Source organism: Bemisia tabaci, chromosome 7 (assembly GCF_918797505.1).
Source record: "Bemisia tabaci chromosome 7, PGI_BMITA_v3".
Lineage (NCBI taxonomy): Eukaryota > Metazoa > Arthropoda > Insecta > Hemiptera > Aleyrodidae > Bemisia > Bemisia tabaci.
The window spans coordinates 35,483,157-35,498,513 of NC_092799.1; the positions used below are offsets into that span (position 1 = coordinate 35,483,157).

Sequence of the window (15,357 nt, forward strand, 5' to 3'; positions counted from 1 at the left end):
TCAGACAAAATTTTTGCAAGTAATAATCAGAAAAATTAAAAGAATGTACAAAACGATCAAATGAACAAACTGCCAGTAAAAAACTGATCAGGCAGCAGGTAAAAACGTTTGGAGTCTTTGAGCTCCCATTATTTTGGATCTTCTCTAGCGAAGAAGAGGAATGTACCAAGAGCGGTGCGCAAAATTAATTAAGTTTAATTGGCAAGTTCATCATTTAAAAGTGATTTGTCTTTGGTTGTTGTGACTGGTACTTAAACCTTTAAAAAAAAATAATACCAACAATCAAGGTAGTACACTTGCAGAGTTGATTGGGCTACAAAAAGTTTGCATCTTGACAAAATCTTAATGATATCAGTTGAGAAGAATTACAGTCTACTCCTTCTAAGTGGGCAACCATTTGAGTTTGAATTTTGCACTACCTCAAAGAGGTTTCTCAAATAAACAGGAAAAAAAATACATTAACAGCCTTCTGTTTCCTACACCAGATACTAGGTAGAAAATGGGATTGGCCAATCTTGCTTACATGGCAGGTTTTTTCACTTATGCGAATTGACACTTGAGGGGTAGTTGACTGCATATTTAGGAATATTTACGGGGTGGAAGGAGATTTTGAATACTGACCTGTAAATTAGCTTGCTTGGAAGATTGAGAATTGTAAGAGTTATCTAGAGCAGGAAGAGTGGAGAACGAGGTTGTCGCCGAGAATGGTCCTTGAAGCTTCCCTTTCGGGGCCCTCCTGATGGCACAAACGCGCAACAGATAATCTACATTTGATTCTAACCCACTCACTCGCGTTCGGTTTTCATCACCACGGTAAACCTGTTCCAACAAAATAAAACCAAATAAAAAGAAATTCAAGCCTAGCACAGTTTAATCATAAAACTAAAAAACTTGTGATTAAAGTCACTGCAATTTGCATCTTTTGTCAGTCTTCATTTTTAAATTGATGACAAAGTAAGAACATTTCTTTTAATTCTATTAGTTGACCTCCGATGTGTGACAAATGTTTTAGGTGAGCTTAAATAGAGATGATCAGTTTTCCTTGAAAAGAAAAACAAAACAAAAAACTAAAGAGGCAATTATTTGACACCATCAGCAAAATGCATGTTTTGTAAGGTTCACCACTGAGATACTGGATTAAGAAGGTGAGTCAATAAAATCAAGACTATCAAACTGATTTCTAACTCATCTTTCTCTAAATAGAATCCAAGCCACCTAAGTTTACGCACTTTCAGACTGTGACAGAGGATCCGCCATCTTGGTTCTTACATTTACTTTTCATGCAGAAATGGCGTTCTGTCGCAGTATAAAAGAGTGTAAAGTCATTTGGCTTGGACTCAAGTCACTTTACTTTTCTTTTTCTTTTTTTCTTTCTTTTTTAGACATAGAGAGAGGCATTACACTATTTTCTGACAGTATTATTTTCAAACGAAACGGAGCCGTTCCAGAAGGTGCGGTGTTCTTGAATAACAGTTTTAATAATTTTTAAGCACGATCAGTAAGAAATTGACACTAATCATTTGACTAATTAGGTTCTAATAGGTCTGAAAATTGCAATAAAATTATAGGTGTACCTGATTAAATTGCTGATCACGGAGACGAGAGATTTGAAGACAGTAAGACAAAGGATCACAACCGGCTCCCATTGGCCTGGCTGGCGTCCACTCGACTGTGCAGCCATCTGATGTAACTTCAGAAACACGGGGAGCTGAAACATGCAAAATTGTTTCCTTCAATAGGAGGGAAAAGGGAGGGAAAATAGCAGCTATTACATAGGTCTGGAGGACATTAAAATTAAACCCTTTTAAAAGAGCCTTGTTTCCAAGCTTGAAAAGCTCTGAGGAGCTTCTTTAACCCCCCACCATCATGCCTTTTGTTTTTCAATTGGATAATTGGACATTTTAGAACTCTTGACACAGATAATATCCTTTTGTTCAGAAGTGTTCACATAACAGATTTATACTTGGATTGCATTTTGCAAAAAGGAACCAGGAGCATTGCAATGTTGCTAAAATTGTGCAACCTCTTTTGTCTTGGAAGAAAACCCTGATCATCTATAAACAGTTACCATGTTACACGCTGAAAACTGTAAATTTAAGACAAAAATTACCGTGTACATTTCATATTTTTGCATGATTTCATAAGTTTTATCGCAAAGGATGAAGTTGCACAATCTTAGCAACAATGCAATGCACATGGTTCCTTTTTGCAAAATGCAATCTACTTCAATGAATGGTAAAATGGTATCCACAAATTGGTAAAATGCTCACCTTTGAGGGGAGAAGGCGGAGCGGTAGACGTAGAAAAAGAGTAATACGAAGACAAAGGACCTTGGCCAGCATCATTAGCTGCTGAAATGGCAAATTTGTAAGTTGTTTGTTCCTGTAATCGGGATACTTTGTAACTATCTTTTGGCCCAGAATACACTTCTATATCTCTGTAACAAAGTAAAAGGGATTTACATTAGTTTTATCTTAAAGAATACAGGCTGTATACAAGGGCCTCAAAATCTTGCAATTTTGAGAGGTTAAAAGAGACTCAAGTTGTTTGATGTAGGAAAAAATCTCGTCCAATACATCACAGTACCCGGAAGACTGGGGTTGGGGAAAATCTCAAAAATCAAAGGTTTTTGAGAAAGATCCCTTCCAAAATTTTATTTTCCAAACTACGCTTGAAATTACTGAACTTACTGAAAGTTGAAAGGTTTCATGAGTCAACACACAGAAAGAATACAACAGTTACTTCTTGTGGAGAATGATCTAAGTTCTCGGGTAAATGATACGCTGTTTTGGAAAAAACCCAAAAAACAGGCTTTTCTACTGAAAGAAAAATAAAACAGGAGTGACTATTTCCGAAGCGAGCAATGAGGCTCATGTTTTCAAATTTTAACTGTCAATAAGCTATCTGCGGTGAATCGTTTAAAATAGGGATCCGTTGAATGTAATTAAGCTCTTAATGATGAGACAGTGCATAACAAACATTGAAAGGCTTAGGGTGTACAGAATCAGAGGATGAGCACTTACACATCAGGTCTCTGCGGGTTCTGCATGACGAGCGTGTACTTCATTTGATTAGTGCTGCGCGTCGTCGAGGGTTCACAGCTCCACTTTAGCTTGAGATAATTGTGAGCGGGGTGCACGCATTTCAGGAGGGGAGGCGAAGGCGGTAGGGGTAATGTTGCTGTTTTCAAAATCGGAGACCACGGTCCGGCACCTAATTTATTCACAGCTCGCACTCTAACTCTATGGAACAAAAAAAAAACATTGTTAGTCTATGAACTTATATTTAAATACATTGAATCGCTGTTGACCCCCACATTAAAACCATCATACAAATACTCATCTGTTTTCTTTTCTTAAATTTCCCGCAAGACCCTGAATACGGTTGTCATTCGTGGAACAGGTGTTGGGGCAGCCCAACGGTTATAATTTGACAGTATTAAATTTGGCATGGTTTTAAAATTTGATGAGAATCTTTGATTGAGAAATGTTGAATCAAATTAGATTGAAATTTGTTAAATTCACATATAAGAGATTAATATTTGCCCAGTTTGAAGAGGTTGCTTTACTTGAGTTGAAAAATTTATGGCTTTTCTTATTATTTCTGACGTATCTATGAGTCTTTAGGCAAGAGGATCTTTCTTATAATCGTGTACAGGTTTACCTGAACTGCTGATTGAATAAAATTCGATGTTATGTAGTCTATAAGAAAAAAAATGGAACCCAGAACATGAGCAATGTCACTATGTGCAAGGTAAATTGCTACTCGTGTACTTACTTGAATGATGTTGCAGGCGTTAAATCGTCAACAACACACTCGGTGTCCGGCGTGTCCCAAGGCTCACGCAAGGGACTTACGTCCACCGTGTAGTGAGTGATGGGCTCGCCATTCGACACAGGCACACCCCAATGGAGACGTAACGACGAGATGGTTGCGGTACACCTTAGTTGAGGAACTACTGCTGGCACAGATGGAGGAGAGCTTACACTTCTCACTTCCGATGGATTACTCCAACCAGCTGTATTCGACGCCTGAAACAACAAATGAAGGATTAATTAAACCACTCACAAAGGAAAGATTTACAAAAGCTTCACTTAAAAGCGTCAAATTAGAGACTTAAAAGGGTAGTCGGATGAATATTCCACTCAGTTGGTGAGAGTTTCAAAGAACCCTGTACAGAACAGGGGGGCTCAGTGGCTCACAGTAGATTTTGATGAAACTTTAATATATTGACATGAAGTTCAGCATTAGCACAAAGCGAAAAAAATTAGCTCATTCTGACAAGTAGAAGCCAAGATATTCACGATTGAACTCAAATATTTTCTGGTATATCACAGCATAGCGGACAAGTTAAAAGTTGGAGGACGAGTGGTCTTCGAACTGTTTGAAGCTCCAAATAAGATGATGGCAATTTTTTCTCTACAGAAGGTTTGTCTGTGATGAGGTATTATGGCTAAGTTCTTAAGCGGTTTAAAAGTACTGACACAAGATTTCATGCTTGTTCAAAGCAAATTTAATAATTCCTTATACTTGATTGCAAAATGACATTCTTGATCATGGTTAAATAGGCTCCACTAATGATACTAAATAGTAAGCATCATTCAAATTTGAAGGGTGTTTTCACTGATACTAGATTATTTCCAGAAATTAACAGATGCAAAAATTGAAAAACTGCTTCAAATGATTCAACCAAGATTCAGCAGGGAATATTTGGGAAGCTAAAATGGTTTACCTGTATCCTAAAGTGGCACAAAGAGGCAGGAGGAATGTGATGAACATCAGCCGAAGTCGCTGCTCCCTTGTAGACTTGACTAAAACTCATAGTATCACCTTGCGCTAATTCCAACTTATAATCGACTATAGGAGCGCCATTACACCTGGGCGGCTCCCAGGAGCAGTGCGCCACGAGGCCATTCCACTCAATGTCCACAGGGTTCGGCGGTTCAGGCGCAACCGCCCCACTCGTAACTTCCAGCGGATCCGACCATGGGCCCTTCCCAACTTTGTTCACTGCCCGCAACTGGAACACGTACTGCGTCCCTGGTGAGAGGTCCGTAACTAATGTCTCAGAGTCCAAGCCTTGATACGCTATTCGTTCACTAGCTTCGTCGCCACTTTCCGACACTTTTAATTCTATGTGGGTAATAGGAGAACCACCATCTTTCTCTGGAAGGTCTGAAAAGAGAAGCAATCATCAAATCAAAAACGATGCTTGAATGCTTGTTGAGAGACTTAATAACAAATGAACAAAAAAAGTGAACAGAGAAACTTTAAATAGCTTTTTTACATCAAATCATTCTTCTGTCCTCTTTTTTAACTTCTCAAAAGAATTGTAAAAAAATAAGTTCCCAGTCATTCTTTTATTATCTCACTCCTTGATTTGCATAAATAGAATGCAACTTCATCACTGAATTTTGTTTTGACTGGACAACGTTTAGGAGTTCAGTAGTGAAAGATGAGGTACTTACTCCATTTGAGGTGTATCGAGTAGGGTCTTGGCTTGGCATGTAGTCTAGGAGGAGAGCAACGGCCGGGGCAGACCGACTCGGTAAGGACGGAGAGGGGCTCGCTGGCGATGCTTCGCCCTCCTTTCGATTCACAGGAAACCCTCAATAGGTACGTTGAACCAGGCTCCAGTCCATCCAAATTACATTCATTATCAGGTCCACTATAAATTACTTGGTATCCTACATTTGAACAATGACAAAATCATTTTGCTATTAGTGAGTAGTTCATAAAAACGTTTAGATATCCTTATTGCGTGAACATCATTCCAACATTACAGACCTTTTCAAAAATAGACTTTCCCTGTTAAATATTACTCCTATGAATCACGATTCTAGGAGGAATCTTAAGGAGATAAATGAAAAAAATATTAATTTTTACAACAATGGACCGCTAGACAAGAAGCTGATTTAAGCATTCTCATCCATGCTTCCTAATCAAACTTTCATGAAAACGTGATACTTGCACAGGATATTACTGAACTCCTGACTAGAATATTTACATTTTTAGTTTAAATCATTTGAATACGATGAAGCCTTGCTCAAATTTTCACAGCAGAAAGCTGATAGTAAAATCAGTGAAAAACGCAGAAAATTTAAGATTGCGAAAGGTCTATCTGTACGATAAAATAGAATTACCATAATTAAATTAATGCATTAATTTTATTTAAGGGCGATTGTTTTTTCTTTAGGTCTATTTTTAGACAGAGAGGTGAATTTTGAAAGTCTGAGTTAGAGTTGACTCACCATTTCCTGAATTCATTTCTAGGTGATAGTTGGTAATACTAGCACCTCCCGTGTCGGCGGGCGGATCCCACTTGATATTGAAATTGTGCGCTCGAACGCGGCCTTTGACGTGAGGTCGCGGCGGCTGAGACGGTCGCCCTGGTAATGTTGAGTACGAAACTTCTTCCGACCACCTGGATATTCCTTCCTCATTATGAGCTCTCAACTGTCGAACAGAAAATCCACATATTAGAATCAAAGATCAGATGAAAATAATCTATTTAGTTTCAATCAAACAACTTCTCAAAAGAATACTTGCTACACACCTCAGTCTTGAGTTTCATCTTGTAAAGCATTAAAAAGTCTGTAAAAGGAACAAGGGTGCGATTGATGGTACAGAGAAGACTATAGATAAGGTAAGCTACAGATTTATCTGCAATGAAAATAATTAAAAGACATTGGATTGAACTTTGGGTACTTGATTTCGTCCTCCTCAAGTTTTTTGCACTTTCTTAAATTTGCCCACATCATTTTTCACTGAAATTGTAAGAATTCTTCATGGGATGGGAAATGAACTGAAATAAAAAAATTTCTTGACTTCTAAAAACAATTTCCCAGACTAATTTTGGCAAAATTCCCGAACTTTTAAAAAAAAAAAAAAATTGCTTAACTACGTTTGAAGAGTTGAAGCTTGCGCTACTGCATTTGTACAAAACTAGAGACGTACTGTTTCAGTGCATCTTGGAAATTACGTATTTGCTCATTATTAGCCTAGGTAACAAGTACACCTAAGTGGTCTCCTCAACAAATGGAAAAATTCCCTGGCCTCCAGCAATTCCTTGACTTTCCAAGGTTTTCCAGGTTTTCCCAACATTTGCCATTAAACTGAAAAGATGGACAGAAATGTACAAAATTTCAATACTCACTCTGAATTTATAAGAAGTGTATCTATGTAAATTGGTACAGCAATACTGGGTATCTTTCCCGTTGTAAACATGGAGGAAGCCATACTCGGTGGCCGGGTCATTCATTTGTAAAATGTAGTCTTCGTCCTCCGGACGGTGTCCCCAGCCAAGCCTCAGCGAGTCCACGCCTTGTTCCAACAGCTGAGGAGGCGCCGGCTGACTTGGCGGACTCCCAGCCGTTGCGTAAACAACGATATCCGAATATTTGCTGCAAAAAAAAAACGTATGCTGTAAAGACAATCGAAGTACTGAAGTCATCCTGGGAGAATGTACTTAGAATTCAACCCTTCCAAGTATAGAATTTACTTCTGATTATTAGTTCTGTTTGATATGATAATTAAAGCGTGTATATCATTTAAGGTCCGTATGGGGGACTGTTGTCACAGGTTTAGCAATCCTGCGGACCCCAGCTGGTAGCCCCTGCCTCAAAGGGGGCAGTGGAGATGGTCACCGGCCTCTGGGCGTATGAACCACCTGCTAGAAGGGCAGACAGGGCTCTGAGCTGAAGTGAAAGCAACCTGTCTAGGAGAGGCAACTCCGAAATCAAACCCTGGTCCTCCAGGTTGGGGGTTGAGTCATCGGGCTAACTCCCCGGTACTTGTAAAAAGTTTTACTGTTAAACGACCTAACAATACAAGCCTCGGTACCACTAGAACTAAACGGACACGTCGACAAAAATTGAGAAAACGGACAATGGTATTTGGGACGTGGAATGTCCAAGGCATTTCAAATAAGTTACCGGAAGTGATATCGGAGATTCAGAAACTTGGAGTGGATGTCGCTGTTCTTACTGAGACCAAGAAAAAAGGGCACGGGTCAGAGAATTACGGTGACTATGATCTATTCTACAGCGGCGTAGCCAAAGATCAGCGTGCTCAGCAAGGAGTAGCAATACTTTTGCGGAGAAGCCTACGTAAGTTCGTGGGCACTTGGGAGGCCGTCAACCAGCGCATTATCAAAATGAACCTTAACCTGTACGGACATAAGATCACGCTGCTCGGAGTATACGGTGTAAATGATGATGCCACTGTCGCATGTAAGGACCAATTCTTCGAAGATCTGAATGATGAAATACTGAACGTTGGTGCTGGCAGGGAAGCCATTCTTATGGGTGATTTGAACAGCAGAACGGGACGACGAGTAAACTGTAAAGTTGTTGGACCGTTTGGGGAGGATGCTGTTAATGATAACGGTGATCGGCTCATCTCAATTTGTTCTCAAACTGAGATGAAAATTTTGAATGGCTTTTTTCAACACAAAGACATCCATAAGTATACCTGGGTCCAGCCAACGCGAGGATTGAAATCCATCATCGATTATGTAATTGTAAAGCACACTACTAAGTTGAAATTGCAGCAAGTTAGAGTGTGCAGGGGACTCTCTTGCGGCAGTGATCATCATTTCCTCCGAGCAGATATAGCGTTTCCCGTTAAAGGGATTAAAGATAAAGAGCCAATGCCTGAGCAACAGCAGAGTCAGGGAACGCAAAATCATGAAGTATGGTATAACATCGAAAGTTTGGAGCACCCTAGTGTCAAGGCTCTGTATCGGAAACGCTTAGATGAGAAGCTGGGGGATGGACTCTCGGGTACCACGGAAGAGCAATATCAGTTCATCAAAGATTGTATCCACTCTGCAGCGAAAGAAGCCCTAGGTGTTCACAAAACCAGTAATAAATACCAGCATCCTTACTGGTGGGATGAAGAAATTGAAGACGAGATAAATCTTAAGAGGCAAAAACACCTTATATTTCTGTCGTCTAAAAAGACTGAAGATAAAGTTGCTTACAGGAAAGCTCAGTCTAAAGTTAGGAGCCTCATAACACGGAAGAAGAATGAAGCTTGGGAAAGCAACTGTTCTAGAATTAACACCTACCTAGGGGGGAGAAAAAGTGCTGAGAGCTGGAAGTTAATTAAAGGTTTACGTAGAGACATGAAGCGCGACATCGTTTCTCCGATATCACTTAAAAAACTGGAGGATCATTTTAAAGATCTTTTGACGGAAAGGCGCCCAGAGTTTCGAGACAACAGCACGGACAACGGAAGAATGAACAACTTGGAGATCCACACTTGTGACATAATTAAAGCGGTTAAAGAGCTAATTAATGACAAAGCACCGGGTCCTGGTGGGATTCCTGTCGAGTTGGTCAAGTACGGGACTGCCAAGCTCTTTGAGTGCCTCAGAAAACTGATGCAACAATGCATCAGGGGTGACGAGGTACCAAGGGAGTGGAAGGAGTCTTGGATCAAGGCCATCTACAAAAAGAAGGGAAGGAAGGACGACTGTAACAACTACCGGGGGCTCTCAGTGACCGGGACAATAAGCAAAGTGTACGGGAAGATACTGAAAGCGAAGATCGAGGACGAATGGCAGGATCACGAAGCAGAGGAGCAGGCTGGTTTTAGAGCTGGCAGGTCTACGATAGATCACCTCTTTGTTATTGTCCAGGTCATTGAGAAGAAAATGGCCGTAGCTCAGGAACTGCATTTAATTTTTGTGGATCTCCAGAAGGCGTATGACAGCGTGCCGTTGGTGAAACTTTGGGAGGCCTTGGAAAAATCGAATTTTAACGGGGGGTTGATTGACGCTGTTAAGCGATTTTATAAAGGGAGTTTTACCAAAGTTAAGTGCCATGGGGGGTTGTCAGCGGGATTTTATGTGACTAAGGGTTTAAAACAGGGATGTTGTTTGTCGCCAACATTATTTAAAATTTATCTCGAGTGCGTGCTAAAAGAATGGAAAAAGAAATGCTCCGGTATGGGTGTCCCCTTGGGTGATCTCGAAACTCTGTTTACTCTGTGCTTTGCTGATGACCAGGTGGTGGTTGCTCAAGATCAAGATGACGCGGAATACATGATGCGCAAGCTAGTAGAAGAGTATCGGAAGTGGGGTCTGGAAGTCAGCATATCCAAATCTGAGAAGATGACTTTTGGCGGTGATCAGCAAAGCATTGAGTTGGAGGATGGGCAGCAGATCAAAGGCTGCGAGCACTTTAAGTACTTGGGAGTGCGGTTGACCCAGGATGGAAGGACGGATCAAGCTATCAGGGAAAGGAACACCTTAGCAAGGAAGGCTATAGCGATGTTAAATGGAATCCTCTGGGATCAGCGGATTTCCAAAGATAACAAGAGGAGGATATACAACGCTGTAGTCAAAAGTATATTAACATACGGATGTGAAGTTTGGCAGCTGAAGAAACGGACACAGGATATGCTAAGAGCAACGGAGATGGATTTCTGGAGAAGGTCAGCAGGAATTTCTAGGAGAGATCGGGTCCGTAATGATAGAGTGCGTCAGATAATGGAAGTCGAAAATGACATCGTGTTCGACGTCATGACCAAACAACTTGTTTGGTATGGTCATGTCAATAGGATGACGGAAGAGAGGCTGCCAAAAAAGATGCTTGATTGGGTTCCTCCTGGGAGGAGACGTAGGGGACGCCCAGTGAGAGGTTGGCGACAGGGGGTGTTAAATGAGATAAGAGATTGTCAACTCCCTGATGACCTGTGGGAAGACCGAGCTTTGTGGCGATTAGGCGTCGCACAGCGCCAAAGAGCGCTATAAAAGCGACTCATATATATATATATATATATATATCATTTAAGTGGTAGGTTGAATTTTTACAATTGAGTTTTGATTCATGTTGAGGTAGATCTCTTTCAAAAAATTGGTTTTCTATCAAAAACTCAAGCTTAAAAGAGAAATAGGCATATAAAGCTGATTGTGAGATGATACATTTTCAACTTGCTCGGAGTTTGGTTAAAAATGCTCCGCAGTTTTGTTACCTTTGGATGAAGGGTACCTTTAGACTGGGGGAAAAATAATCCTCCTTTCTTCCTTACCTTTACCAAAATTACGAAAATTCCCAGACTATCGTGATAATTTTTAAATTGACCTAAGCTTTAAGTTTTCCAAATGAAAGTTATGACTACCTCAAATTTTGTTCCGAGATCTATTAACATCAATAAATGGGGAATATAGCTGATTAAAAAAAAAATAAGTAAATACAAAAATAACAATTTTTAAGTGACATTACTGTGAAACATTTTTCCCTGAATTTTCTGAGAAAAAATCAAAGCAGTATATTGAAAAATAAGGATGATGAAATAAGGAATTCAGATGATATTACCTTTTGCCATATTCGTTAACGGCAGCTAATCTGAATTTATAAAAAGTGGACGGCGTTAATGGCTTGTAATTGAAAGTTTTATTTTTATTCTTGAAAATCTCGACAAACTCTCCACAGCCTTGATCACATTCTAAGATATACTGGAGGATCCTTGAGCCATTGTCATTGGCTGCGAACCACTTCAGCTGGAGCCCGTTCCGTAGCCGGGACACTAGTTTCGGGGGATAAGGAGCATCTGGTTCACATGGCGGTGTCGTGAATAACGTTGGTTCACTCGCCAGACCGGCCAACTCCTCAAAATGCACTTGGACGCAGACAGCGTAATCTGTTACAGGCCTCAAATCTTGAACCCTGCAAAAGCAAGACAAATCAGTGTGAGAACATGACATAGAATTGATACGCCTCCGTTCACAGGCTATTTTCATCGGGGGGATCTAAAGATTCAGTTTTTGGCAGTATGTTGTCAATGAATATTCAACACGTACCACAGGGTTACCAACTTTATTCAATGGTATCACACATTAGATAAAACATTGTTGTAAACTTTTTCTTTCTTTGTAAAAAAGTATACAAAAATCCTGGAGGTAGCTGCGCAAACACGTCTTGACAAAAACGCTGTAACGAGATGAATAAGCTCAGGAAGGTCTCATTTTTTAGCTAATATTTTGATCGAACAAACTGCGCAAACCGCGTTTCGCTACCTCTTCGTGTTGGCTCAAAAAAGGAACTGTTGCAGTACTTTTTGGACAGCCTTTAGTTGTCAGTAAAGGTGTAGGAGTGTAGAATGGCCAATACTTTAGAATACAATAAGTCAAGACTTACATAAATTCTTTCATTTTTGAGTGCCATAAAGGCTTTAAGTCATTCACTATCGTGAGGACATCTTGAGCAAAAAGTAATTCGTTGACTTGGAGTGAACGTATGATATTAGGGAGAGGTGATCTCATATCGCAAAAATTCCAAAGTTCACTTGAGTTCAAAAGATTTCTTTCTGCTCAATATTTCCTCCAGATGGCGAAAACCAAAAATTTTCCGCAACACTAGAAAATAAAATGTTTTACATAGGTCATGACTAATATGTTTGATAGCACTGGCTACCTCTGCCCCCTTACTCTTAAAAACCAATCAGAAAAATAGAAGGAAGGAGGAGGGAAAATCTCACCTGCAGGAGAGAGCACCACCGCTGTAAATAGTTTTATATTTCCCATCCCTTCCTTTATCACTGAGCAAAACTTCATAACGGAAATCGGACTCTGAAATATCGAGCTCTGGACTTTTCCCTTCAGGAGGCCACCATTGAATCAACGCAAATCTAGAACTTATTTCCGCAACCTGGAATCATAAATTTCACAATTAATACACATCAACACTGGCAAATTAACAGATCCTGAAAACTATCTCACTTTGACATTACCTACTTGATCATATCAGGTTAATTTATGATCTCTAAAGTTCTGATACACCAGAATAAATACATCATGATGTAACTTAATTAGGATAATTGTTTTATGTCTCTCTGCATGAATAACTAACAAAAATTGGGATTTTGTTCGAGTTAAAATCCGTTTTAATGAGTAAATACTTGATTTTGCAGAAAAACGAATGCTTGATTCCGAGCAAAGAGTATCATAAAGATGGGAAGCATTTAACTACATACTTGATAATTTTCACTTCGACTAAAAACTGAAAACTGATTTTTTTTTAATTTTCTATAGTAATATTTTTTTTTAAAACATTTCTGAAGAGAAAACTATCATTTGGATAGATAGGAGGAAATTTGGTTGACATGAATTCAAGACAAACCTTTAGGACACTAGCTTTGTTCATCAAATGACAAACAAAGCAAGTCTAGCTTTGTTCATCATGTGACAAACAAAGCAAGTCTAATGTTGGAAATAGGGAAAAACTCCAAACCCCAGATTAGAATAAAAACTGAACCAGGTTGAAAAATTTAGCTCACATACCGTTGGTGGTCTAATGTTGGCGAGTAATTCTGCTATTAGATCGTCTTCGTCCTGAGCACTACTGCTTTCTTCCCCATCTTCACTGGTTCCGACACTACTAACTCCTTTTCTCCCACTTCTAAGACCATTGACTAATTCTGAAAGGAAAGAAAAATGGTAAGAGAATTAAAAATTCAACCTCAGTAAGGAAGTTACGTTGAGAAATTTTGCCTCCTGTGAATTTTTTTCAACAAAAAACTGAAGAACATTATGTCTTGAAACTTTCTGAGAAATTTCTCGCTCTATTCATAAAAAATATGCAGATTGAGTTTCAAGGCCAAATTTCCGTCAATTTTTGGTTTCGAAAAATGTTTGATGTGAAATGCAATCAGTCTAAGTCGATTAAAGAAGTTACCAATGACAGAAAACTTGAAATGCGTCTTTAAGAACTCAAAATGAACATTCCCGTTAGTTTCTCTGTGCATGGCAAGATTCAGAAACAGTAGTTTCTTCTTGCAAAATGTAATCTACTTAAAGTTGCAATTTTTTCCTTTCACAATTCCTGGGCTTCTTTGTTACTTAGCTTCCTAACAGTCTGAACATTACTAAAGTAATTTTGTTGATTTTTAGATTCACTTTCCCCATGCAAGGCACCTGAAAGTCAACTTCTAAACCTCTAAAGATTACAGATGTCGCAAAAAGAGATTGCCCAGTTTTCCTAAGTTTTGACCTCTTTGGACATCCTGCTGCATGATTCTCTAAACTGTAATGTTTTCTTCGATAGTCCGGCCAGTGTTCGAAACTCACCTTTGAGTTTTAGGAGCCATATGGCTACATGAAGCTTGATTTTCAGGGGCCAAATTAACTTTTTGGCTATATTAAGGCACAATTAGTGAAAGCTAAAGCTACAAGCAAGATGTCGTAGTTACAAAACTAGTAGCTGTAACTTACAGGATTTCAAAAAATCACCAAAAAGAAAAATCATGATGGGGGGGGGGGGGGGGCAATTTTTAGAGGCCACGTTGGCGCCGAGCCTTCATTTTATAGGCGCCATGGCCGATTTCTTAGGCGCATTTGGCGCTTTGGAGCCTGTGAGTTTCGAACACTGATAGTCCCTAAAAGCAAGAGAGAAAGACGGGATGCATACCTTTCCTAGGCGTCAAAGGAGGCGTAACATGAGAAATTACACTACGGAATTGTTTCTGTTCGAATTTCTTTTTTAGTTTGATGTACTGGCGCTGGGTGCGCTCGTCCTTGTGGAAGGTGTGCCCGGGGGGCGGCGAGTGGCCTTGATGGGGTGGCACATGACTTAGCACCCCCGGCTGGAGCGGGGTTCCGTGACCGAAGTGGTGGTATCCCGCTCCCATTCCTTGAGGGTTAAAAAATGGCTGCGGAGCTTGGTTCGACCCTGTTGCTGATCCAGCACCCTGAAACAAATTATAACAAATATTAGCTGAAAATCTTACACATTTTCCAGTCAGGTGTTGTGTCCTAATGGCTTGGTTTCAGAGTACGAGTATACCCCACCCGCCAAGCTACAGGAAATTAAGCATCACAATATAAGTTTCTTCATGAAAGATTCACGTAAAACACTATCAACACGACACAAGTTTCTAAATCTAACTTGCGCAGGCTTTTCCCTCTTCTTAAAGAACAAGGGGTCAGGGTGGCAAAATTTCATGAAAAATAAAATCTTGAAATTTTACGTGAAATATTTCACGAAACTTCAGAACTTCATGAAAGATAGTGAAAAATACCGATTCCTTTTCATGTTTCGCAAAATGTTGAATTGCGACTATCTTCTATTTTTGTGTTTGAGTGCGGGTTTCATAATCTAGCCCCTGAAAAATATGAAATATTTCACAGCTTCGTGAAATTTCATGAAATATATCACTGAAATGTCCAATCTTTCATTTCTATCTTACGTTTCATGCCACCCTGCAAGGGATCTCCTATGAGTCTTCCAGGAATAATGCCTAAAAAAGGACCCAACCAAACCGGAAACCAACCAGGAAATAGGAACACACCATTCAGGAAATACGACGCTTCCAAGATCCTGATACAAAAATCAGGAGTTTGAGAAGAGCTAT

The 15,357-nt window shown here is 39.7% G+C and overlaps 1 protein-coding gene across 5 annotated transcripts in view; it reads right to left on the reverse strand.

The window, feature by feature from the left end:
• Positions 1-15,357, reverse strand: part of mtgo (miles to go) — a 219,763-nt gene that overhangs the window by 6,122 nt on the left and 198,284 nt on the right. For all 5 annotated transcript variants that reach the window (XM_019043998.2, XM_019044000.2, XM_072302238.1 and 2 more), the window contains 13 exons: positions 14,415-14,694; positions 13,289-13,425; positions 12,487-12,656; positions 11,325-11,675; positions 7,157-7,403; positions 6,252-6,456; positions 5,469-5,687; positions 4,733-5,175; positions 3,778-4,031; positions 3,024-3,242; positions 2,271-2,437; positions 1,575-1,708; positions 622-819 (listed from right to left, as the gene is read on the reverse strand). In XM_019043998.2, the coding sequence (XP_018899543.2) occupies positions 622-819; positions 1,575-1,708; positions 2,271-2,437; positions 3,024-3,242; positions 3,778-4,031; positions 4,733-5,175; positions 5,469-5,687; positions 6,252-6,456; positions 7,157-7,403; positions 11,325-11,675; positions 12,487-12,656; positions 13,289-13,425; positions 14,415-14,694 (3,024 nt within the window). The remainder of the gene's footprint in view (positions 1-621; positions 820-1,574; positions 1,709-2,270; positions 2,438-3,023; positions 3,243-3,777; positions 4,032-4,732; positions 5,176-5,468; positions 5,688-6,251; positions 6,457-7,156; positions 7,404-11,324; positions 11,676-12,486; positions 12,657-13,288; positions 13,426-14,414; positions 14,695-15,357) is intronic.